We start from the raw sequence: 25,029 nt of genomic DNA, 5'->3' as shown, positions 1-25,029 counted from the left end.
GTACTAACGTTGCTTCTTCACAAGGAGAATTGGGATGCACTGTCACTAACAAGGATTGCATCTGAATATATATGCATGATCAAACATATCCAAAGTAAATAACTAAGAAATTCAGAGTATATGCTTCTTGTCTGTTATTTGCAGAGAATTTCAGAATTGACCTTTGCTTTGTTACTTTAACAGGAGGAGCATTTTACACTCCAGAAACAATTGATACAGCTAGACTGCATTATCGAAACTCTTGGGCTCCTATACTACATGCAGTGGCGCTTTGGTTGAACAGCACAGGATTTAATGCTTCAGAATCGGTTGAAGAGACTGCTGCAGCAATGCCTAACTCACAGAAACGTGCTACATCTATTATGTTAAACCAGACACCTGGAACTCCACCTACTACTAAATCTTTACCAGAGTTGAACAAAGATCGAATGCACTTAATTTTGGGTAAGAGTTGAGAATCTAAAGCTCAGTACCAGCACATTATGGAAATAAGAAAAGATACTTTGCTTGAAATCTAAGAAGTTTAAAAGGCATCACTTGTCTGGACAATAGCATTTTGAAATTTCTGTCTCTCTCTCTGTGTCTACTCCTGTCTCTCTGCTGCTGTGTTCTTCATAGCTTTGGTAGAGTATTTGTGTGATTATTGTGATTTTAATAGAGTAATTGTGAATGTAGTTTATGTAATTGAAGAAGTGAACATTCTTTTTTAATAATTGGTCTTTTCAGGTGTTAGTATACAGTTCCTCTGTTCCCCAAGACCTGAAGAGCCTGTTGAACATGTCACATCTTGTTTACAAGCACTTCATACTTTATTGGATTCCCCTTGTGCCAGGATCCATATTGCAGAGGATCAGGTACTGTATGAGCATGTTATGACAGTTAGCTTTCCTAGGTCATGATCTTTCATTCGTGACTATTACAAAACCTGTAATTATTCTTGTGTGGGAGAAGTATTTGCTTGTTGTAACCAAGTGATGTAGCAATTGGGAACTGGTAAGCCCTAATTTATTTTTTTAATGCATATTTTGTTTTACTGTAGCTCCTTGGTGTTGAACTCTTAAGTGTCCTTCACCGACTCCTCCTGACCTGGGATCCTCCTTCAGTCCAGCTATTGGTTACAGGAGTTGTCCAGCAGATAGTAAGAGCAGCTCAAGATTATTTGCAAGAAAAAAGGAACACCCTAAGTAAGATTTTTGAAAACATGGCTTGTTTTGCAGTATAAATAAGGAACGGGTTCTCATGTTGGAAAAACAACTCAATGCATTAGAGTATGGTTACACTGAGGAAGAAAATGCTGTGTATTCCACAGATATTGCAGATATGGTCATAATCTTACCTGCTGTTTTCTTAACTGTTGTAAGATGTAGTTTTTCTTCCTCCAAGCATTGAAATCAGTCTTTCATGTCTTGTTTTCTTGAACACGAGTGATGAAAATTATACCCAACATGCCACACCTAAGCTCTTAGGAACACCTTGATCAGTTTCATTAATGTTTCCTTATTGACTACATTTTAGCGTTTCAATGAACTTTTTTTCTGAAGCTTAGTGGTTCAGCCTGCATTGTGGGGTGCCATGGAGTGTCCCTGGCAGAACTGTCATTCATGAGTTGAGTGACCTGCTACTGGAACCAGTGTGAAACCAACCTGTTAACCAGATCTTGCCAGGAAGTGGATGTCACATAAGGTGTGTCACCAACCAAGGGCTCTGAGAATGGTGTGTGCAAACAGGAGCAAGGCAATCAGCATTGAAAGACATGCTTGTGCAGCCCAGAAGTGGTTCTCAAGACTGTACAAGACTGCTAGTCAGCATAATGATGGCAGTGACACACAGCAAGACAGTCTGACGATTGAGGAACAGTCATTTCTGGCATATGAGAGATCTGGTGACCTGCCTTGAAATCCAGTTGAAACTCTTGATGTGACTGTCCTCCGGGTGCTTGTCTGTGTAGCAAGGGCTAGTGGTAATGTTGGTCTCACCTATGGGATGTGAAGGAAATGGATGGGAAGATGAGCAGACTGTGCAGCGTCAGGAAAACCAAATGGGAGAACAGCATATTCAACACAGAGATTCTGCTGGGGCAGGAGCCCAACCCCATGTCATGTGTGGAAGGAAAGCCAAAGGCTATGCTGGAATAGGGTCCTGGAGTATGGGACTCCCATGATGGTGGAAGCTGCAAGGTTATAATTTCCAGCAACAAAAAGCTTTCTCTTTTCTCTAGACATCTGGTTGGTGAATGCTGTAGGACTGGCAAGAAGAAAAGAACAGGGTGCTGGAGTAGGCATCTAAGGCTAGCCATGCCTCTTTGACAGGTCAGAACTGGTACTGCTAAGAGGAATTGAAGGGTGATATACCATTCAAGGATGCTCTTCTTGTTGGTCACAGACTGCTTAACCAAGAAGAGGGGGTGGATGAAGCCATTTTAAACCAACTGGAAGAAACCTTGTGGACTGGATAGGTGAATCAGTTGGTGTCCCCACACAGTGCTGAATACTCTGTTACTGGGCTGCATTAGAAGAGCAAGATCATTAAATCAAGGGAAATGAGTTTTCCTTTCAACTTGAGCTTGTGAAGCTGCATCTGGAGCGGTGATAATTTTCTTAGCCCCTTCTCCATCCTGAGTAAGAGAGATATTGATAAACTGAAAGTAACCAGTGGAGGTCCACTAAGCTTCTTATGGAGATGACGTATGACACGAGATGTTGAATGATGTGAAGATGTTTATTCTGCAGAAGAGAGGGTTAATATGGGTTTGAATAACATTCTTCCCTTCTTAAAGGAGATTTAGAGAGAAGAACAAGGTAGATGGTTTTGAAAGGCATATAATGAGAGGGCAAGAGGCAACGGACACAAGTTGCAGCAACAACAGAAATCCAAATGGGATATAAGGAAAAAAAATTGACACCATGGGAGTGGTGAAGCCACGGGGATGGGTGCCTAGAGATGATGTGGTATCTCCATGTCTGGAGGTATTCAAAACTTGATCAGGCAAGACCCTGAGCAACCTGTTCTAGCTTTCCAGTTGGCATTGTTTTGAGCAGGAGATTGGACCCAGATAACTTATGGAGGTCCCTTTCAGCTGAAACTTTTATGAGATTTCACGTTCAGCTGGCATACTTAAGTCCTATTCCTCTACTTTCTCTTTATAGAGCACCAGTAAAATTATTTCTTTATTCTTTAATCCCCATTTCTGGTGTTGTATTTCAGTTTCTAATGTTTTGCCTTGGCTTTTTGTCAGCAAATTGTTAGTTTGCTTCTACTTTAAGAATACCCTTCATTTAAGGATATTAGCATCTGTCCAAAAGCTGCTTTCTGACATTCTTCTAGTAACCTCTTCTTTTTACAGAGCTGTTCAAGCATCCCTTTACCATTTATTTAAAAATCTCGTATTGGATGTACTGTTTCCCATCTTTGCTGGTTAAATTGGTGGCAACATGGCAAATATTTGATCATATCTATTTAGGTTAGTTCTGCCATGTTTCATTTCACTTGAAAGAAGCGAAGTAAAATACCAAGTGTAGTTATTTTACTGAGGAAAACTACTATCTTGTTCTGGCACACCGTACTGTTCGGAAAAAAAAATGTTAGCTTTTACTCATTTTACAAGTGAAAATAGAAGATTTTGCTCAAACCTGAGAATGCAACACAGCTAAAAATGTGAGCTCTGCTCCTTTATGTGAATTAATGGAATTGTTCACCATAGGCCAAGTAAGTTTCATTTTTCAGATCACTGCATGTGATAACACTAGCAATCATTTAAATTCATGGAGTAGTTCAGGCCACCTCTGACTTGCTGAATCTCTGTTGCTGTGTAATGGGAGAAGCAAAGATTGCAGCTGGCTGAGCTGCCATTCAAAAGAGAGACTCTCCAAACTGAATGCACCGAAATCATCAAGTTAGACACAGTATCTTACGGTGCTTTTCTGTCCTCTTCTTTATTCAGCTTAAGCTGAAAAAAGATTTGTCAATGTTGGACACTTAATTTATAGCCATTAAATTAAAAATAATTTGTAATGATCATTTATTTGGCAGTCAGAGCCATTAATTTTGTCATTTGATTTAGAAGGAAAAAAAAGTCAAATTTTTATTTTGTGTATTACTACATTTTTTTCTAGTTCTGGATGGATTTTTATAAAGTATTGCTGCAATCACAATAATTCTAACACATCTTAAATCCCTTGAAATCCTTCTAACTAGAGCATTTAGTTTGACATGAGCCATATTTGTAGTATTTTACTGTGAAGCAACTTTTTCCTATTGATTTTTAACTTTTAGTGTTTCATGTAATCTTTGGCATGAGATTCGTATTTATTTATTTTAACTGTCTTCTTCCTTTTTTCAGATGAAGATGATATTGAAGAAAAAGAAAATCCTCTTGTTTTAGGAGAGGGAGGTGAGAGTGGTGGACTTGTGCCTGGAAAATCTCTAGTATTTGCAGCCATGGAACTGCTCATGTTTATCCTAGTACGGCACATGCCCCATCTAAGTTCAAAAGTGTCAGATTCTCCGAGTCACATTGCTGCCAAATCCCACCTCTCTGAGGAGAGTGCTCGTCTTGTGGCTGCCACTGTTACTATACTGTCAGACCTGCCTTCTCTCTGTTCTCCAGCAGGTAAAGTATTGACAAAACACCTACGTGTGGTTACTGTAGGGGAATGTGTAGTGGACATGTGATACTACAAAAACCCCGTAAATGTATATTTACAGGGTACTTTAGGGTCATCTATTGAAAATGATTTTTAGGTTCTAGAATAATGTAAGAACTCAGGCTTTTCCAGTGAGCCAACATTAGAAAATGATTTGAAGTTTGGATGCTTGCTCTAAGTTTGCTGAGGAAATGAGCTCATTGTGATTCTATTGCTTTTTTCCCTTCCTTTTTTACCTCTCATGATTTTGAAGCCTGGTGACCAATTTTAATCATGTTATAATAGAAGATCGGCATCTCAGGGAGAATTAAGGTCTTGAGAAGCAGCTGTATGATAAAGAGCGCTATTGAGGAAAAACTAGCACAATTCAGCTATGGTACACTTTATTTTGCAGCCAGTGGCTGTCAGTCATCCCAAATGCAACTCTAAACTAAATGGAGCTTTCTTCTGCTCAGGAAGGCTGTCACAAAGTATATGTCTAAACTACAGTAATTGCACTGAATGTAGTTCAGCAGAAAAGGATACAAATATGTTGGAAGCCCTGCTCTTCAATATTTGTTTTTTTGGAGAAAAAAGTTATTTAGGAGCTTATCTTGGATTTCTAGGAAGTTTTATGTGCTGATGTAGACAAGACATTTTAGAGGTTGATCCTTTAGCTAAATTAAATGAACGGTAAATAACGTATTTGGACAAAATCATGCTCAGGAAACAACATGGGCTGTCTTCAAATAGACAATTCATGCCCAAAAATTCTTAATATTTAAAAAAAAAAAAAGGCAAATTCTGAGGTGATCTGGAGCCCTGAACTATATTGTATTTGATTTTTGGCTCTTTTTCCTTTCTCCTTATTTTTTGGGCAAGAAGAGTAATCATACTGCTTCTGTTTGAATGGAGTGAAGGCATGACTGCCAGCGTTTGGCAGTGACCTATGAAAGTAGCTACAAAACTATTGATGTATGCAGCTGATGGCTGCAGGGAGAAGAGATGGTATGTGAGCAAACGTTTGTGTTAATTGGAACTTTGGAATTAATGGAAACTGTGAACAAAGAATTTGTTGCTGTCTGAGAGGTTTCATTTCATTTCTTCTTTTCTGGGCAATTTGACCTAGAGGAACTGCTTTGAAAAGGGTGTTTTACCTCCAGCAGTCCTTTCTGGTTGTAATTGTTCTGCTAAATTTATTTCTCCTCACTGGATTTCAGAAGTATTTGTGTTTCCACAGATGTGGAAAGATGAGGCAGAGAAAAGATTAAGAATTAGGTATGGAAAGAGACTTAACTATCTAAAATGAGTTGTATATTGATATTGGGCACCTAAACCCAATACTTCCATTCTTTCAGTGCTACCCTTCTTTCAATCCTAAGGGTGCTTGGAGTCTACATGCAGTATTAAAGCCTGTTCTGTTGAAGTTCCCGTTCATCTAAAGTCAGGTTTTGTGTTATTTGACCAGTACTTCTTGAGTTCGCCTAACTTGCACAAGGCAGGACTGGCTGCATAAAACTTACAGGTAGCTGTTAATTTCTTCAGAAAAGTAATGCTGTAGGAGGAGGATCATTTTTGTCTCCTTTGTAGAGTAACCACATGACTACAGCTTTTGTCCAGAGTGTAAGTTGCTCAAATGGACTTCCTCATGCTGCTTCTGAGGCTCGTAACACCACCAGCTTCCTTGGAAACTGCCCTAACCTGGACACTTGCTTCCAGATCAATTACTGTATTTCTTTTTTTTACAGGATCCTAGACATATGCAGATCATGTTTTAAGATACTTAATTCTCTCATGGAAGCTATGCAGGGAAAAATTTTAATAGCTGAATCATTCTTGAATTGATAACAAGTGTTGGCTTGTATGAGTTTGATTATGCTGTACACCAAATTAATTCACCAGTACTACTGAAGTTAAAATACTGACCTGCACATATTACTTGTTAGCAGTTTATCTTGTTAGCCATGTATAACTATTCTGAGAAAGCTTAAGAGGTTATCTACCACACTGTTTGAAATTAACTCCAGAAATTCTACTTTGTCTTCTTTAGGTTGCATGACAGTGCTGCCCACTATCCTCTTTCTAATTACAAGAGTATTGAAAGAAACAGCTGTAAAATCAGCAGATAATCAGGTCCCACCTCCAGTCAGTGCAGCCCTTCAAGGAATAAAAGCTATTGTTACTCTTCCAACAGTCAAGACTGATGAAACTCAAAAACAGTGGGCAAGTCTTATCCGCAGTACTCTGGCATCTGTCCTGGAATACTCGCAACCTGGTAAGTGGTTTTGCAGTGCAGGAAACTTGGAGAGCTGGGTTTTGCCTTAATGAAAAGGCAAGTATTGTGTCTGTCTATAATTTAATAGGTTGCGTATCTGAGGGTTGAAATTAAAAGTGGCAGTGAATTGGTTGTAAAACTGAAATGGGCAAGATCTGAGTGCACACAGCTTAACTAATAGAAGTTATGTAGCAGGTTGTTTTGAAGCCAAACACAACATTGTCTTTAAGAAAATACAGGTATACCTTAGGAGATTCCCTCACAGTTTTCTCCTTGTTGGTCTGTTTTCTTTGGCAATATAAGTCATAACCTCCTATTAGAAATGTTGCCTTTTGCAACTCGTCTTGCAGGTCTGCTTTCTTCAGGGTATTTTGCTATACTAGTTTAGACTTTGCTCTGCCATTTTGAATTCCATTATAGAGTATTAATTTTGTGCTTCATATTTTCATCCCAGCTAATTTTATCAGTCTTCATAGTTTCAGCTAGTGACTTGTTTCTGGAACTTGGAAATCTACCTTCTGATACCGATCAGTCTTTCTGACACCTGATCAGTGTCTCGCAAGTAGTCTGAAGGAGTTTCAAGCTGAATTCACTTCACTTCCTAGGCCATGGGTCAATTTCTGTGACTACTGGCAACTCTAGAGGTGTTGGCAATGCCCAAGCAAACTATCATTTCCACCCCTCCTTTCCTATTTCCACAGAATACCTGCTAGCTTAAACGAAAGGAGATTTTAGTTTTTTAGATTGTTCTGTACTGTATATATGGACTCAACACTTTAAATTAAGCCTCAAGGAAAATGGCAGTCTATATCTTTTAAGTGCTTGCTGACAGGATTTGTGTAGTTTTTAACGACAGTGAATGTTAAAGTGAATGAATGTGAAGACAGCAAGGGATAATTGTGGCAAAGTTCATACTGGAGTAGAAAATTCACAATACTGTTGCAGGCTTTCAGTGGTTAGAAAAAACCCTACCCCTGCCAAAAAAAATCTGTTACCCACCAGCAGGATGTCTGCTGTGTCTGTTTAGAGAACTACAGACTACTTCTGTTGGTTCCCATTTGTACTTTGCCTTGCTCTTCAAAAAGCAAAAAAGATGTACAGTCTCAGTTGCATAGTTAGCAAAAAAAGAGACACAAAGATTTGTCATTTGCATAATGGCAGCCCAGCCAAAAAACCTCCCATTGCATCCCCAAGGAACTATTTATGGAGTCTAAAGAGAAGCGTGAATGGAGTTACTCATGTGACATATAGGGAGTGAGTAGGTAATTGCAAACAGTCCTGAAAATGTCTGAAGGGGAAAGATCAACGTATTTGCATTATCCAAGTCAAAATTCTAATTTGTTCTATCATATCAGCTCTTGTCTTCCAGCGTTTTGTTACTGTAAAGGTTCCCCAGTTCATCTTTCTACAAACATTATTGGTCTCTAGGCTCTTTGCAGACAGTTTGTTGCAAGAATGTAAATTTTCCTGTTCCTTCCCAGTCTTTTGTGAAGTGGGGCGTATCACCAAGAATCTAAGTGAGGTCTGCTGCATACAATTTCAAGTCTCGTGATTCAATAAAATTCAAAACAAATCCCACCACCACCCTAAACCAACCAAATAACAACAAAACACAAAACCCTGCCACATGTTTGTCACTTAATGCTCGGAGTCCTTTTTTTGAAGTGAGTTTCCGTATCGTGGCTAAGCCAACCTAATGACTAGCTGACATCTGTAGAAGGATGTCATGCTGCCTTCGTTTTTGCTGTCCATATAGCTGTTGCTTCATTGGTTCTGCTCTCCCTTGAGAGTCATAGCAATCTGGCAACAAAACCAGCAGAGAAGTACTTAATTTTTTCCCCTGTTCATGGATGAGATCCGTGAAGAGCTGGTATAAGGAGAAAAAAGAATGAGAACTGCAAATACAGATGAATTAGAAAAGAAGGGACGGTTAAAGTAGGACTACTTTTTTTTTTGGTGACAGATAGCCATCAGATCAATTTGTCTGTTAGGTAAAACCTCACATTATGTGAAAGTTATTGCCTGCTGTTTATCAGTTTCTTACTCTGGTGTATCAGCTGAAGAGAACAACAACAACAAAAAAGAAACAAATTATATTTTTAATGGGGATAAGATTTCAAAAATACGTTTCTCCACCTTGTTTACAGATTGAAAACAAAAATGTGACTTGTTCAGAGAAGTGTGCATGATGTTTTTGGCTTGATATTTGTTTTGGAAAGTTTGAATCACTTTATTTAAACAGCTATTAGAAAAGAGTTGCTCAGCTTTAAATTTTCAGTCACAGTCAAATAACAATAAAGTGATTCTGTAATGAGAAAATGTGTATTTGTATGCAGTTGCAAGTCTTTTAAAGTACATTTATTTTGACTTTGAGTTTCCGTGTGTTCACTGGGTTTTACTAAATAAATTCAAACTCCTTTTTGGAGTCAGCTAACAGTCTGTTTTTGTTTTTGTTTTTTTTTTCAGAAACCTCTAAGCCTGTTCTTGATGAAGTAAGCATACTTACAGCTATTGCTCTCTTCCTTTGGTCAGCAAGCACTGAAATAATTGGAGTGCAGTCTTTGCAAAATGGATGTATAAACAGATTTAAAAATGCGCTAAATTCCAGTGATCCTTGGGTAAGATCATGATACAGGAATGTGAATGATACAGAGCTGAGAAAAAGTACTTGTGATACATTTACTATGTTTCCTGAATGTTTTGTGATGCCTTTACTTCAGAGACAGATACTGCTTGCCAAAATAACCAGAATTTTCAACATTGTGTTATAGGAACTCCTTAATTATCAAAACAACCCAAAGCAAGTGCTTCTAGGTAGTTTGTTCATAGCCTTGTGTGAGGTACCTGCCGTGCAGCTTTTTAAAGGAAAAGTGTGTTTGTGTGAAATTTTAGCAAATAGAAAAAGTACGGATACTAGAGAATAGTGAGATTTTTACACTGACCCTGATCTTTTCTAATACAAACTAAACCACATATTCTGCAGATAAAATTACAACCCACACTTCCGATGAACTCTGTGTAAATCCTATGCTTATTTTATATGTTCATACAAAACCCAGTTGAGAAAACATAATTCTATGGTCACTGTCAAGGGCATCTACAGATTGCAAATTCACTTCCGTCCTTTGCTTTGTCTTTATGAATTGTCTTCTGAAACGTTTTCTCACTAAAGAGAGAAAACAAAAAGTTGTAGCCTAACTTTGCTCAAGCAGGCTACCGTGCTCTATAGTTTAGCATAACTGTTCCAGCCACGTATACGTTAGTATGGTTGAATGGGTATACACATCTGCAGGTGGGAGCTAAAACTGAATAAACCTCTAGTTTTTCCACAAGCAAGTACTGCAGAGATCCCTGAGAAGGAAAATACGCAGAAAATGCTGACCCACGTAGGGTCACGTTGAAGCATTTAGAATCCTGTTCAGACAGAGTTCTCTGCAGTACGGCTGGCCTTTTCCATTGTGGCCATAAAACTCAGTTGGTTCTCTTCTGAAGCCTAACTTTGGATGAAAGACTGCTTAAGATTTTAGCGTGTGAATGTAAGTGTCAGCTCTATCATGCAGAAACTTATGTCTTACTCTGTCAGCTCTGTATAAACACACAAACAGCAAAGTACATCTTTGCCCACCCTGCTGGCAAGCTCTCGGTGAGCTGGAACTTAATGCTAATTCTGTAATTCACAGGGAATGCTTTGACAGCAGCCAGATTATGTCCACTCACTCTCCTTGCTGACGTGTAGAGCATATACTCTGTAATGCTTGTTGTGTGTTTATTCTAATTTTTTTTTTAAATATAAAGCAGTCATTACTGGATTTGGGGTAAGTTGTGAGGCACCTGTTTGTAATATAAGCATTGAACTGATTATGGAGAGGAGGAACAACTCTTCTAAAGAACTACCACTGTCTTAGAAGAAATACAGGAATATTTTTTAGTACTTGCCTGCAAACGCCTGAAAGGTTAGATATGCTGTATAATAATATCCTGAAGGCAAGTTCATTTTCTGGAGCTATAGGCTCTCAGATGAGAGACCCTTGACTCTTAATGCTAATTGGTGAGTTTTATGGGAGAGTGTGTTTTACAGACTTTGAAGAAGCCCTGGCTTTAACTTGCAGGAGTTTTTGTGGGCTTCTGTGAATGCAAAGTAGTCACAAGATTTATATTTATAAATACATAGAATAAAAGGAAATTACATGGAATTCTGCTGTCCGATGGAGTTGAAAAACTTGTACTTCAATTACACATGCATGTAAAAAAAAAAAACAAAACACAACAACACATGCCTTTACTCATTATTTTGAAGGTTAATAACCTTAATTAATAATGAGTAAAGGGAAGGGAATTATTTGGAGTGGTATGGAAAGATACAGGAATAATTTGTTGAACAAGGTCAAAGATTTTTCTCCTAATGCATTACTCAGCATACTTTTCTACCATGGAGCTCTGTTTAAAAAGCACAGAAATATTATTTGAGGAGTTGTTATTACTTCAGACCTAAAACACTGAACTCTACAAAAAACTTGCAGTCATATATTAACAAACAAACTGAGCTGCATAACTTGTATTTTCTTACTATTAGTTTTTATTATCTGTCCTTTTAAATCAATATTTTTATTTATACATCTCTGTTTTCAGTCATCCCCCATCTCCTCCCAGATCACTGTGTTCAGTAATACTTCCTCTGGAATGTTTCTGTTCATGCTTGATAACTCCTTCTGTTCTGGCTTGAGTGTAGTTTGAAAATGTGCTGTGTTTTATTCACATGCTTGTAGTGTTTTACCTTTTCAACTGCTCTTGGTTGTTTGTGTAGCATTTTGGAGAAGTGCTTTTGTGAACCCAACTCAAATGCATTCATAAAAGTTCTTCCAGATAAGGCTATCAGTGAGTCATTTTCCCAAATGTTGACTTTACTATTCCCTACTTCTAGCAAAAAGAGGGGGGCGGGGGAGGAATAGAAAGGAAGAGAGGAGAGGGATATGTGTTCCAATTCACTCTGTAGTTACACATACACGTGTACAAAAGACCACCTGTAAGATCACTTTGATTTGAGTCATTTTTATAGATTCCATTACCTTTCTGAGATTGTATTTTCAAAAACATTAAATGCTATTCAATCTACTGTTAGTGTTGAGAGTTCTGAGGCTTACAGATGTCATTCTCTGTGGACCTGTGTGGCTGCCTAGTATGACATTAACCATTCCTTTCTTTTCTCTGAGTCTCTGTTTTTTAACACCATTTTGTACCTGCAGTTGGTTCTAACTGAAGACTACCAAGCTGTTTAATGGCACAAAATCAACCCTAAACAATTTCACAGAGACAATCCCTTAGCCTTTATGTGAAGTAATATGTAACTGAAGGATTAGAATCAACTACATATAAAAAGCTTCTGCTTCTCTTATTGAAAACTGGTTTTACTCACTTTGTTTCTTTCCTGCTTATTTGTAGTTGATTTGTAGTTCTGTTTTTTTGTTTGTTTGTTTGTTTTTATGTAGCGCATGTGTCTCACACACATAGATAGCAGATTTTATTAGAACTCCCTGAGTTAACAAGTAACTTTGAGGACAATGTATTTATCTTGATTTCACTAGGTTCAAGCCAAGTGTTACCAGCTTCTGCTTTCTGTGTTCCAACATACCAATCGTGCCCTGTCAACTCCGTATATTCATTCATTGGCCCCTATAATGGTGGAGAAGTTGAAAGCTGTGGAGAGGAACCGCCCAAACAACAACCTGGAGCTGTTAGCAGTCCAGGAAGGAATTAAAGTCCTTGAAACATTGGTTGCCCTTGGTGAGGAGCAGAATAGTAAGTATTTCGTTTTTCTAGATAAATGTGTAATTCTAAAACAAAATATTGAACACTAGGACTCTTGCAGTTTGGAACTTGGTGCCATTTTCACAAAACATCTGTGCAACACACTTTTGTGAGTCTATTACTAGAACTCTTGTATACATGGGCTTGTATAATGTGTACAGTATGATTTCAGATTTTGGTGATTACAAAGAAAAATCTAAATGTGAACAGAAGTAGTGATGCTTTCTTGTATTTGGAAATGTATGTGTAAATTTACTTTTTCCTGTTTTTAACTTCTATTTATTTTAGCATACTCATCGCTTTTATCAGGTTGCTTCTACCACCTCAACTAAGCTTGTTTAAAGAGCCCCAGAAATTGAATTGCACTGGTCAGAATACCTAGATCTGTATATGGAGCCTTTTGTTTGCGTTGTAGATAGAATACAATGTTATAGTATATCTTAAAATTCAGTTAGAGTAACTGAAACAATGTAATAACCAAAGACTTAGTCTGCAGACCTTGATGTAATCAGCATTTAAAATCAATTGTAAAGATATTACTGTTTTTTTTTCCAAATGTATTCCCTGTTGATATTTCTCTTCACTGATGATATACTTCTGGCATAGTTGTTTCAAACACATGTAAAATGGGAGAATAACTGAAATGTTTAAGTTCTTCTAAATTTACAGCTAATATTTTACATGTTTCAGAGGTGTACTTGTATCCTCTCTAGATAGAAAAATTAGCCCTACTACTTTAGTTGATTTTTTTGTTTTCAAGATAAACTCTGTGCCATTTTCAGCTGTGGTCCTGTTAGTTTTTGCTAGCCCATTACATATTTGTAATGGTAGTTTTTGAACTGATACCTTCCAATATGGAGTAATATAATATACCAGATAAATGTCCCTGAATTTTTAGTGAGCAGTTGCATAGTAATAGCAGTTCTGTTATGCTCAGTGGGGAGGCTGCTTTTCAGATTCAATTGAATAATGTTTCTCTCTGTCACAAAAGTGTTTTAAAGTCCTTTAATATGATAGTCACTCGACATTTTAAGATCTGTTATCAATGATCTGCAGTCAGACTGTGCAAAGGCATCTCTAAAGATGTGTCAGGAGCAAAATAACTGTGATGAACAAAAATAGAAGTCTGAAGCACAATTCTGATAAGCAAGGTTTGAGTGACCAAAGACAAGGAAACGGTCTTCATATTGTTTGTTCTTGATAGGCTCATTTGTAATTACAGTGCTCATTGTCTATATGGAAAATGAAATAACCCATATTAGACTAGTAACTGATGCAGTTCTTTGTTTTGTTTTGTTTCCTTCTGATATGATTGCTACTCTTTTTTTCTTTTACTTTTAGGAGTCCAGTTGCTTGCACTTCTTGTTCCCACTCTGATCTCCTATTTACTGAATGAAAATGCCTTTGCTTCTGCATCTACGGTATCTAAGGATCTTCATGAGTTTGCACTTCAGAATCTAATGCACATTGGTCCACTTTACCCACATGCTTTCAAGACAGTAATGGGAGCTGCTCCCGAATTAAAAACACGTCTAGAAACTGCAGTCCGAGCAAGTCAGGCCAGCAAAGCAAAAGCAGCTGCTAGGCAACCACCACCCACAGTACATTCCACCCCAACAATTAAACTGAAAACTAGCTTTTTTTGAATTACTTTTATTATTTTTGGACTGCTCACTAGTCAGAAGCATTACATTATCCCTGATGTGTTACTGCATATGTGTCTGTAATTTTGTGAAATTTGTATGTTAAAGGCTAGTAGAGCTTTGTGTAATTACTTGAAATCCATGCATTACAAGGGAAGTGGTGTTACTAGTATTTGTATAGGTTTTTGAGAAATTGAATGTGATCATATTTATGCATTTACGTTATAAATTATCCACCAAAAACCCCTATTGTCTATCTTATGAAATTGTTTTATTTATTTTTAAAAGGTACCCTGAACCTTTCTGAATGGTTTCTGAAATGTAGTGACTGTTATGCTACCACTGTGGCAACACTAACACAGTGGGGATGGAGGGAAGAGGGGAAGCTGTTACGCAGTACTTACTGTATACCATGGGGAATTTTGAGTGTAGAAGTATGCACTTTTTCCTTTTAAAACAAACTAAGGAAGGGGGCTGCCAGACACTGTAAATCATTTCAGCTTGCATGAAGAGAAAAAAAAAAAAAAAAAGACAACTTTAAGCCTTTCTCAAGGTGAACAATCAAGCATGCGGTTGTAATGAGTCGTCTTTACTTATATGATGTATATTTCGTTTAGGTCCATTTCCGTGCTTGAAAATTAATAAAGGATTCCAAGAATCTGATACCCTATCTCTTCTAAGATAAATTAAAAAGAGAAAATGCATTGGAAAATGACTTTATAAAGAGGACTGCCTGCTATCTGGAGTTTTGTAGCTATAGAATTTGGCCATTGTAAGGTGCTGTGTGTTATTGCAGTCTCTCTATCAGACGCTAGTTGATTATGATGACTGTGCGCTGCTTTTTGTTCAGATTCCTAGACATTTACTGATTCCTGCAAAATTTAGTCTCATTGGATATATCTTATCTGTAGTCTTGATAAAGTTTGCAGAGCCAAATGACGTGCGCCTTTTGCACCTTAACCAACTGTAAGGAAGCAGAACACAAGCGTGAGCCAGGATCCTCCAATTTTTCCTTCTCTTACCAGGCTTTTATTTATATATTTTTTAAAAAAGCACATGGTTCCCATCTGAGAGAGTTTGATTTGCAGATTTTGGAGCTTAAAGAGAAATCGTGTGCTGTGCTGACCTTACGGCACAAGAGCCAGCAACTCCCAATGGTCATGTCTGCCTTCTGACAGACCTTACCCTTCATCCTGGCAGAAGTAGAGAACCATGTATTTTCTTGTATATACAAGACTGACTTGCATGAAGTTTTTGACACTCCTGTTGAATTTGTAGACTTCCATAGGGCTCTTTCTATACATTTTGCTTTATAGAGAAGTCATGTAACTGGAAGACTAGGACTGTTGGGTTTCATCTCTTCTCTCTGTTTGTGTTTTTCTGGATATAACAGCACTATGTAAAAACTGTATATATTTTAGAAGCTTCACTTGAACGTAAATATAACAAAGGGATAGTAAATAGAAATGAACATGATTAATAGTTGGGTGAAATATTTGTAGACCATTATTTTTGCATAATCACTTGCCTCTGGTCTTTCATTTTCCATAAGAGCTTATGTAACCCTTTGAAGACCTTTGCAAAATGAAGGACAAGGTAATGCTTTTTTGCTCTTTGTATTTGGTGTGTGAAGAAGGTTTAACACAAAGATATCTGAAAGCCTTTTATTTCACACTGATTCTTTTAGCACTAAAGTGAGGACAAGAAGTTTGCGCCACAACAAGAAATGCAGACTCTAGTCTTTCAAACATTTTTCATAAATGTGTTAATAAGAATAGCTTTCAAGTCTTGTTCCTTTCCTGCTGGAGTTAAAGATGCATGCAGCACTAAAAATAGTATGCCGTACATGAGGAGTAATTTCACTATCTTTGTCATCTTTGCGTACTGGGATTGAAGTTGATCAAAATCTTAATGCTCAACAGTACAATGCTATTTTGCTCAGCAGTTGTTCTGAATGTGTTCAACATTTAAGGAAAAGTTCAGTGAAAGTGTTAAGGAAACTTTCGCTACATAACTGAACCCAAAAAATTTGCAAGTAAAAATTAGAAAAGTTTAGAACCTGCTTCTTTCCACCCCTCCACCCCCCCACTCCCTCCTGCAGGTAATCTAGTAATTGACAACTTTTTGTCTATAATCAAGGTTGTCTTTATTTACTGTATTTTTTTATTTTTTTTTTAATCTCAGCACTTTCATGTTTTGCCTACACTCCAGTTAAAAAGACACCTGAAAACTCAGAAAAGGGGGGTGGGGGGAAGTGTAGCAATCAAGCATAACTAAAGTCTGTAGAAAAACAGTAAAAACGTTAGCAGAAGGGAAAATAATGCTAGATAGATACAGAGATATAGGGAAGGGAGAGGTTTTTCTATGTACACTGTGATGGTATACAACAGGCTCAACATTCATTCGTGTACATGCTTCTCTAGTTTCTAGTTTTCATTTGCTTTACTTGCTCTGGATATGAAAAGTATGACCATGTGGTTTTACATGATATTTTTGCATCAAACTTCATTTGATTAAAAAAATAAAACTGGAACTGTCTGTAGTGCTTATTGTTTTTTTTTTGTTTTTTTTTTTTTTTGGTCACACTCCTTTTCGTCATTTTCCTTGTTGCTGGCCATTTTGCTGCGCTTTTTCATGAAGCTTGTTGCTGCGTTTCCCCTTCACGTCTTTCCGCTGTTTCCTTCCTTTCTCAGTGAGCCTTGTTGTTCTGCCCTGTTTCTCTACCAGGTTTCCCCCAGCCTGAGTTCCCAGCTGGGTGCTTTTGGTGACGTTCCCCGGCGGTTCCTGATCCTTTCTGCAAGCTTCCTTAATTCTTTTTCCCCTCTGTAAAAGTGCTCAGAGGCTGCCCACCAGCCGCAGTTACAACTTCTCAGGGCTGGGTTACGAAGCAAGTGCAGTTTCGGATCAGCTAGAGCCAAACAGGAAGCGCTGCTTGAGCAAGCAGCGGGGCACTTGTGGGGCACGCAGGGGTTGATGTTGATGCTGCGAGCTGAGGATGTCCCATCGTGGCTCGGCAGCCACCCACCTGTGGCTGAGGCAGCCTTCCACATCTGCCTGTCTTCATGTGGAGAGGTCTGAGGGCTGCTAGCACAAAGCCCTGCTGTAAAGCCTGGTGGTGGTGGTGGTGCGCATCGCTCTTTAGCAAGCCTCTTATGTAACAGGGCAACTAAGCCCAGCTTTGGTGTTTTAGTGCTTCTGGGAAAGGTGTGAGAGAGCAATGCTGCTGACAGCTCCTGCCCTCCACCTGTGGTGTTGCCATCAGTCTCTAAAAGCCTTGTTATCCTTTCAGAAGAGGCAGTGGGGTAATTCCTGAGAAGCACCGTTGTGCCACCCTAAAGGTTTTCAGGAAACCCACTAATCCTGTGATGGATGCAGAGTTCCCAACGCCTTGACAGCGAGCGGTGGCCAGACAAGACCAGAATTGAACCGCCAGGAGCTGAAAGAGCAGCCTTTGGTGGGCATTGGCGGAGCTGCTGCACAACCCTTGCCCCTTATCGTGTCCCCAGGGAGCCCTAGCGTGACACTGTGGGAGGAGGAGGAGGAGGAGGAGGACGAGTCCCCTCCCGCCGCCGCCCGCGGGCACTACATCTCCCAGCAGCCCCGGCGGCCGGGCGGCGAATCGCTCCCCGGGATTGTCCCCGTCGGGCCGCGGTAGCAGGCGGCGGGGGCGGCTGTCAGGCGCTGACGGCGGCGGGCGGGCGGGACGCGCCCAGGTCGCTGCCGCTGCCGGGACGCGGCTGGGCGGGGGCGGCGGCGGCGGCGGCGGAGCCGGCCCGGCCATGGACGAGCAAGCGGGGCCCGGCGTCTTCTTCAGCAACAACAACAACAACAACGCGCTGCTGCTGCCGCCGCCGGCCGGCGGGCCGGGGCTGGAGCCGGGAGAGGCGGCGGCGGCAGGAGGAGGAGGAGGAGGAGGAGGCGGCGGTGTCGGGGGGGTGCCCGGTGCCGCCGCACCGGTGCCGGCGTCCCGGGCTCAGTACAGCGTGCCGGGCATCCTGCATTTCCTGCAGCACGAGTGGGGCCGCTTCGAGGCGGAGCGCGCCGAGTGGGAGGCGGAGCGGGCGGAGCTGCAGGTAGGGAGCCCCGGCCTCGGCGGGGCACGGCGCGACATGGCGGCTCCCGGCCGCTCCCCGGGCCCGGCCGCCGCGGGAGGCGCTCGGCTGCTCCACGGAGCCCTCCGGGGGTGCCGGGGCTCCGGGGAGCCGGGGGGGGGCCGGGGGAGCGCTGCCTGCCCGGGGGAGCCCCCTCGGGCTTGTTCAGCGGGGGGGTGTCGGTGGGGAATCCTCGCGGTCTCCCGGGCTGCCTTCCTGGGTCTCCCGGCCTCGCCCCAACTTCCCGGCCGTCTCCCGGCTCTCTGTGGCTTTCCTTGAAGGTGCCGTCTTCATAAAGACGGTCTTGAGCCAGTTTAGCAACATCAACCGCTTCTTATTTTTTTTTTTTCTTTTCCTATTCTTAACTAGCAGGAAAGTCACCCCCTTAATTCTACTTTCTATAGTAACATCGAGCAAAAGCCCTCCGAGAAGAGTGGCAGATGTGAGATTCCTTGCCCAGTGTTGGTTCCCTTGCAGGGACTCAGAGGAAGTGGTGGTGAGCCGGAGAGGGACGTAATTTTTATTCTAACCTCAATGCTTCGATGAAAAATTTGTTAGTAGCAGAGCCACGTTTCTATTCACTATATCCAGTAATTATTATGTAGACAGCAACCAGCTTAGTTTCCTGTAACAAGAACGCTGCGTGTCACAGATCGAGGTATTTATGAGATTCCCCTGGGTGTTTTTGCACAGCTGATACAGGTCTCACAGACTGCTCTGGAGAACAACATCTGTTTTACAGGTCCTCAGAAGTTCTGCCAGTGCTCTCCTAGTAATAACACTGAGCACGTTTATAGTGCCCTCTGAGACGAGAGGCAGGCATGCCATTCCTCCCCTTCTTCCCCCGCCTTCCCCAGCATCCCTCAAAAGCTCGGTGAGTGTCACGGATGAGGCAGCAGGAAGGAAGCAGAGCGTTGAAGCTGTGTGTCGGAGCCGTGTATTCTCGGTGGCAGAACTGGGAATATAACCCGATTACAAGTTGCTTGCTTCAACTCCTCTGGTTCCTGCCAAAACGTCTCAATAAAGTTATAATTAGCTGTGACTGGCATTGCCACAAGCCGTAACAGCATTTATCTGCTGCAGAGTCATGTTCAGAAAGGTGCAAAATTCTTGGCTGTCTCTGCAGGCATCGGGCATGACGTCTGCTGTGACCGTGTTCGGTCGAATGGGCTTTGATCCGCGTGAGAGGTTGGCGTTAGGGGCTCGGCAGCTGCAGGAGGGCTTTGCGAGGCGGTGCATGTACAAGCGAAGGATGAGCAGCGTTAATTAAAAACAGATTCCACGCTGCTTCTGAAGCCTTTTGTTGGCCTATATAGTTGGAAGTGTTTAACAGAATAATGGAAATTTGAGGTCATGCAGTCTCTCTCTCTCGAGATAAAGATACAATGCTCCTGATTGTGCTTTACTGGCCTTCCGTCCAATGTAAATTAAATGTTAGATTGCCTGCTCTCTTGGAAGGCTGTGTGGCAGGGATCCTCTTTTGTATGGTGTTGTTAGTATCCCATAAATTTTATCTCTAATTCATCTTGCTTCTTAGAGGTTGACTTTTTATCTCTAGTTTCTTACTGCTGTGATATTTAAATACTTAAGATATTGCCCTGCTTGGCTGCTGCTCTGCAGTCAGTGATTAGTTAAGCTATACTCTCCTTCTGAAAACCACCTCATAAGTCAATCCAACTGTGATTTCCTGTCTTCCTTTTCTTCCCCTCTGGGCTTTTTTTTTTTTTTTTTTCCTTGTAATTAGTTGTGTGGAATTAAATGTGATATTCAGCTAGAGTACCATTTTGTTGAGTTATGTGATGCTTGTTCAGGTGACACACACCCTTTCCCGGAGTTTAGAAAAATACATGAGTTGACATGTCAGGCATCTTACTCTCTGCTCCTAATTGCTGGTCTAACACTGCTTTCCCAAGGTTTTTATTCCTATCAAGTGCCTAAATTTTGCTTTCCCTGGCAACTATCCATGTTTGCTGCAATTTTCTGATTATTCTTCTTTAATCTTTAAAAACGATTATTGTCTCTACTATGTAATCTTCTTCATTCAGGGTGAAAGAGGACTTCAATATTGATGTCTCTGCAAGTATCATTAGTAAGCTGTGTATTTCAAGTCAAACTGAAAACAGATTCATACAGGGCTTCCCTAGATGCTTATATGCTAATTATGCATTTCACTATTAATGCCGGCTTTGTGTTTACAGTACTCTGACATCTGCAGATTGAAAAATTACCCTAATAATAAACTTTCATGACCCCTTGTGTAGTAATTCACCAGGAATAAATACGAACTTTCCTATTTCTCCTTCTGGTATTGACAAACCATGTTTTATAGTGATATCGCTTATTTTTGCATCTTTTCAGAACCAAGCAACTTTCTTTTTGTCAAATTCTGTAGGAGCTGCTTGGGAGAGTTGACAAGAATGGGTTTCCTGTTCTGCAAAGGGTTTAAGGATTTTTTTTTTTATTATTCATTCTGCATTTTTCTGGACTGCATTTCAATGTTGTCATTATGCGTTGGACCAGCCTGTCCCAACAGCTTCATCAAGAGACGAACACGTGCACAAACCCAGGGGCATTTTCGGCTTTCCTAGAGGCGCACGGGGTTTGATCTGCCGCCTGGCCTTAGCCGTGGGCCTTCTGACTGCCTGGGGGTGGTTCCCTGTTTTGTTCCTTTGTTGGTGGCGTTAATGAGCAGTCTTAATGAGCAGCGTTAATGAGCAGTGCCCCGCGCTCAGGGGCAGCATGTGGGGGCCCTGTATTGGGAGCTCCCCGGGGGAGTCAGTGGGGAAGGCTTCCCAGGGGAACGCTCAGTTGCTCCTTGGGAGTAAGGTGCATGTTTTGCTTTTGACAGATCAATGTCTTTCTGGCAAAGATGCTTTGCAGATCTGCTGCTGGTGTGTCTGATGTTTCACAAATGCTCTAAATTGCAGCAAACTGCTATACCATGTATGTGTAGGCACCCCAAACCCTCCTAAGGAATTTTCTCGCTCCTGTCCTCTCCGCTGGAAGTTTTCATTTCTTCTGACTGATAGCTGTTTCTCCAAGGTGGTGGAATGGTTGGAGTAGTGGTACCCAATACGGTGATGCCAAAATTGTTTTGACTAGGCCAGCTTTCCTTTGAGAAGGTTTGCAAAGAGGTTAGGGAGAAAGGCGAATATCCTGTGTTTGTCTCTGCAGCTCTGCTGAAAATATTCCTGTTGTAAGACAGTGCCAAGAGGGGGGAGAGAGAGAGGAGAAAAAAAGATAGGGAAGGAGTTATGAAATGAGATAAATTGTGGTTAAATGATAGCAAACAACTGTAATAAAAGGAATGTGGTGGAAATAACAGATAAACACTTGAGGTCGGTTATGGAAGTCGGATTTAGCAATTGCAGCTCCCTGGGGGTCACTGGTGGTGATCTTCCCTCCTGCTGCTGCTTTTCTGAGGCAAAAGGCAGGCAGCGAAGCCAGGCTTAGTGAATGGCAAGATTGTGTCCTTGGAGATAGACGAGCTAAAGTAATGAGGAGAAGGGGCAAACCAGCCAGATGGCTCTGGCTATTTATAGTGTGTTTTAGGACATTGGTTACTCGATTCAGAAATAGTTGATATTTACTGTTAGTTGGCTTTTAGATCGTGGTCTTCTTATTGAGTTAACGTTTCTAGTCAAAAATTGTTGTGATAGCTGGACAATACAGAAATACTGCTCAGAGAAAAAAGAAGTGAGTGCTGAGTTGATAATATCAGCTGCTTAGTTAGAAGAAAACTCCTGAGGCGTTGAAGGTGGTTTTGCCAATAAAATGGAAGATAAAATGGCATTTGAAGAAGTTTTGTGTAAGATTTTTCAGATATGAACACATACATCAAATCTCAGAGGTTCTCTGTGAAAAAGGAGTTGGCAGAAGTGCTGTGGAAGTCTTTGATAAAATATTTCTCCTGGTAAGGCAGATATTACAAAGAAAACAGTGATCAGTATTAAATTCCTCTCCACCCCAAAAGGACAGTATTTTCAACTTACATGTTTCAAACACATCAGATAAATCAAAAGAAGAGTGGATGAAAATAAGTCAGAAGACTGAGGCACATTTAGTTGGGAAAGATGATGCTAACTGGGTCTCAGTGGCTACCAGATGTTCTTTCTTCTGATAACTTCTTTTAACGAATCTTCTGATAACTTCTTGTAGCAAACTTTCTAGTTGCCAAATTCATGCAAAGCAAAGAGAAGCTTCTGTGCTCCTTTTTTTTCCTGTTTGTTTGCTGACATGCACGACTGCCAGCTAATCCCCGTATTCTCATTGATAAGCCGTCATGACTTGTCTTACTCAAACCAGGAGGACTGGTGGGAGTAGATGCTGAGTGACTAAAGAGCTGCATTAGAGAAATCTGGAGCTTTTGTGGAGAAGTGGAATGTAAATAAAATCTGATGAGACCGGTTCTCTGCAGGTCTGTACTTGAGTTTTATAGACTTGTGATATTTTTTGTTGCATAAACGATCCCAGTGTTTCCAAGCATCAGGTTTTCACATTCTTCTCAAATCTCTTAAAACCTGTAAGTTAGCAAAAATGCATGAAACGCTTTTTAATTGGGTCTAACTCATTTAGGAAGGTGCTACTGTAAATGTGAACGTGGGATGAGCAGGCATAGAATTTTGCAAATGTGTGAAGGCTTACCATTGTCTCCAAGTGGTCTTTCAAGCTTAGAAACTTTTTTTTCACAGTATTATACTTCAGAATAATAAAGTACTGTCTGATTTTCATGGCTTGCTATTTAATATTTGAATATTGCTGAAGTGAAAAATAGTTTGTATTGGTCTAGGTGCACAACTTTGGTGTTGTTTTTTTTTTGGTGTCAGGTTAGCCTATAGTGAAGGATCATGTGCCTTTTTGGATGCATGTTTATAATCTAAACAGGTATGGCTGTGTGCTACTCCAGCTGTAGGACTCATTTTTCTGTTGAAGGTCTTTGCTCATGTCACTTTTATTGCATAAGGGGTAAGTAACTTTGCACTGTTTGAACAAGAAGTTGCAAATATAACTCGCCCTTTATCTGCGTTTCAGTAGACACGGAGAGTTTATTTACTAGTTCCAGACCAGGCTGTGTAAGATTCCCAAAGGAAGATCACATGCATCTGAAGGGATTTTTGGCTCACCTTGCTTTAATGCTAAAAGAAATAAGGCTACACAAATATTAAGCCTCAACTAAAATTGATATCCGTGCACAGTTCTGTGAGAAAATAGATAGGTATCGGTCAGTAACCTACTCACATTTTTGATTTGGCAAGGCTGCCAGGCCTCCTCAAGTCATCCCTTCTAAGTTTGTTATCTGAGAAGTGGCAAGAACTGACTGATAAACAGGGGAGGGATTGTTATCGTTTTTTTTTTTGTTGTTGTTGTTGCTTTTTTTTTTTTTAATTGCTGAGAAATGCTTAGATACTTTAAACTGATCTTCTGTATCTCATTAGAGCTCTCGGGATCCAACCTCTGCAGACAATACACTAAAAATAAAAATACCCTCAAGAGGGAAAATGAAGGTTTACTTTGTTATAGTGGCCTGCTTGGTGTGTGGTGGTAGTTTGATTCATCTAGAAGATCTTATTTTCCTATTTGTACAGAGTTTGCTGATATAAACAGAAATAGAATATGTTGAAGTAACCCAGCAACAAAGAAGTTAAATGCAAGATTGCAGTGTGGAAAGATTGCATTTTTCTGCTCTTAGCCAGGGATATGTTTCCTTTTAGGGCAGTCAGGCGCATAGGGCAGGATTGCAAAAGCATCCAACAGAACCGGCATGCATAATGTTCGTAGCTGTGCTTGTAAACAGGAGGTGAGGGCAAAATTATTTCATTTGGTGTCTGCCCCACTTGGTGCCGCAGTCAGTTCGGGGTGCCGAGGCGTGCCTGAGGGCACGGCGTAGGTGTTCCTGGCTGTGGCAGCAAAAACCAGTAGTGTGTGCCCACTGCCTTCCCAAATGCTTGTGAGGTTGTCTGGTTTGCTCCTCTTCCTGTGGCAGAGCCACTGCCTTTCTCCTTCAGATTTGTTCTCCCTTGTCTCATGGTGCCCAAGTGATGCCTTCGGACCGTGAACTTCCATTGTCACAGTTTAGATGCGGGCCAGAAGTCTGTGTATCGGTCTTGCTGCTGGTTGCTCTTGCTGCATTTCTGTCCTTCTGTGCGTGGGATCTTGTATGGCAAGTGGAAGGGAATTATATTCGGGCATTTACAGTTTGGACTTGAGCTCATAATACGCTGCTATTTTGTGACAAGGCACCACAGTGTTGCCTACAAAATTACATCACATTGAAAATGTCATCTCTTTGTCCTTACGTCAGTCTGCGTGGAGCGTGCTCCTGTGACTCAAAAGGAAAAAAAAAAAAGTTAATGCTCTCCACTTAAGTGTATTACAGAAAGGACTGAAGGATTAAAGAGAATTTTAATTCTGAAGAATGATTAAATAAGCTGAATGTATATTGCTTGTCTAACTCAGCAGATACTTTAATGTTTGTAGTTGCTAGAATAGTGAAAGGCAGTAGCAAAGAGTGGATAAAAGAGAGACTGGCTATCTGAAAAGAGATCTACGTAGTAAAGCACTTCAAACTGCAGAAAGAAAAGCGTTCCTGTTGG

General features: G+C 40.6%; 2 protein-coding genes across 7 annotated transcripts in view; both read left to right on the top strand.

Annotated features, from left to right (window-relative positions):
* HEATR5B (HEAT repeat containing 5B) overlaps window positions 1–17,156 on the top strand; it is a 56,760-nt gene extending 39,604 nt beyond the window's left edge. For all 3 annotated transcript variants that reach the window (XM_082756419.1, XM_082756421.1, XM_082756420.1), the window contains exons 29-36: window positions 184–444; window positions 727–854; window positions 1,040–1,184; window positions 4,340–4,609; window positions 6,673–6,897; window positions 9,364–9,515; window positions 12,480–12,693; window positions 14,044–17,156. In XM_082756419.1, coding sequence (XP_082612545.1) covers window positions 184–444; window positions 727–854; window positions 1,040–1,184; window positions 4,340–4,609; window positions 6,673–6,897; window positions 9,364–9,515; window positions 12,480–12,693; window positions 14,044–14,348 — 1,700 coding nt within the window. In that variant the 3' untranslated portion in view covers window positions 14,349–17,156. The remainder of the gene's footprint in view (window positions 1–183; window positions 445–726; window positions 855–1,039; window positions 1,185–4,339; window positions 4,610–6,672; window positions 6,898–9,363; window positions 9,516–12,479; window positions 12,694–14,043) is intronic.
* Window positions 17,157–18,060: 904 nt separating this feature from the next.
* STRN (striatin) overlaps window positions 18,061–25,029 on the top strand; it is a 67,725-nt gene continuing 60,756 nt past the window's right edge. For all 4 annotated transcript variants that reach the window (XM_082757377.1, XM_082757376.1, XM_082757375.1 and 1 more), the window contains exon 1: window positions 18,061–18,418. In XM_082757377.1, coding sequence (XP_082613503.1) covers window positions 18,125–18,418 — 294 coding nt within the window. In that variant the 5' untranslated portion in view covers window positions 18,061–18,124. The remainder of the gene's footprint in view (window positions 18,419–25,029) is intronic.

The sequence above is a fragment of the Aythya marila genome (genome assembly GCF_965140915.1).
Source record: "Aythya marila genome assembly, chromosome: 3".
NCBI classification, from domain to species: Eukaryota; Metazoa; Chordata; class Aves; order Anseriformes; family Anatidae; genus Aythya; species Aythya marila.
Note: the sequence above shows the minus strand (reverse complement) of the source record. Positions and strands in the feature narration are given on the sequence as shown.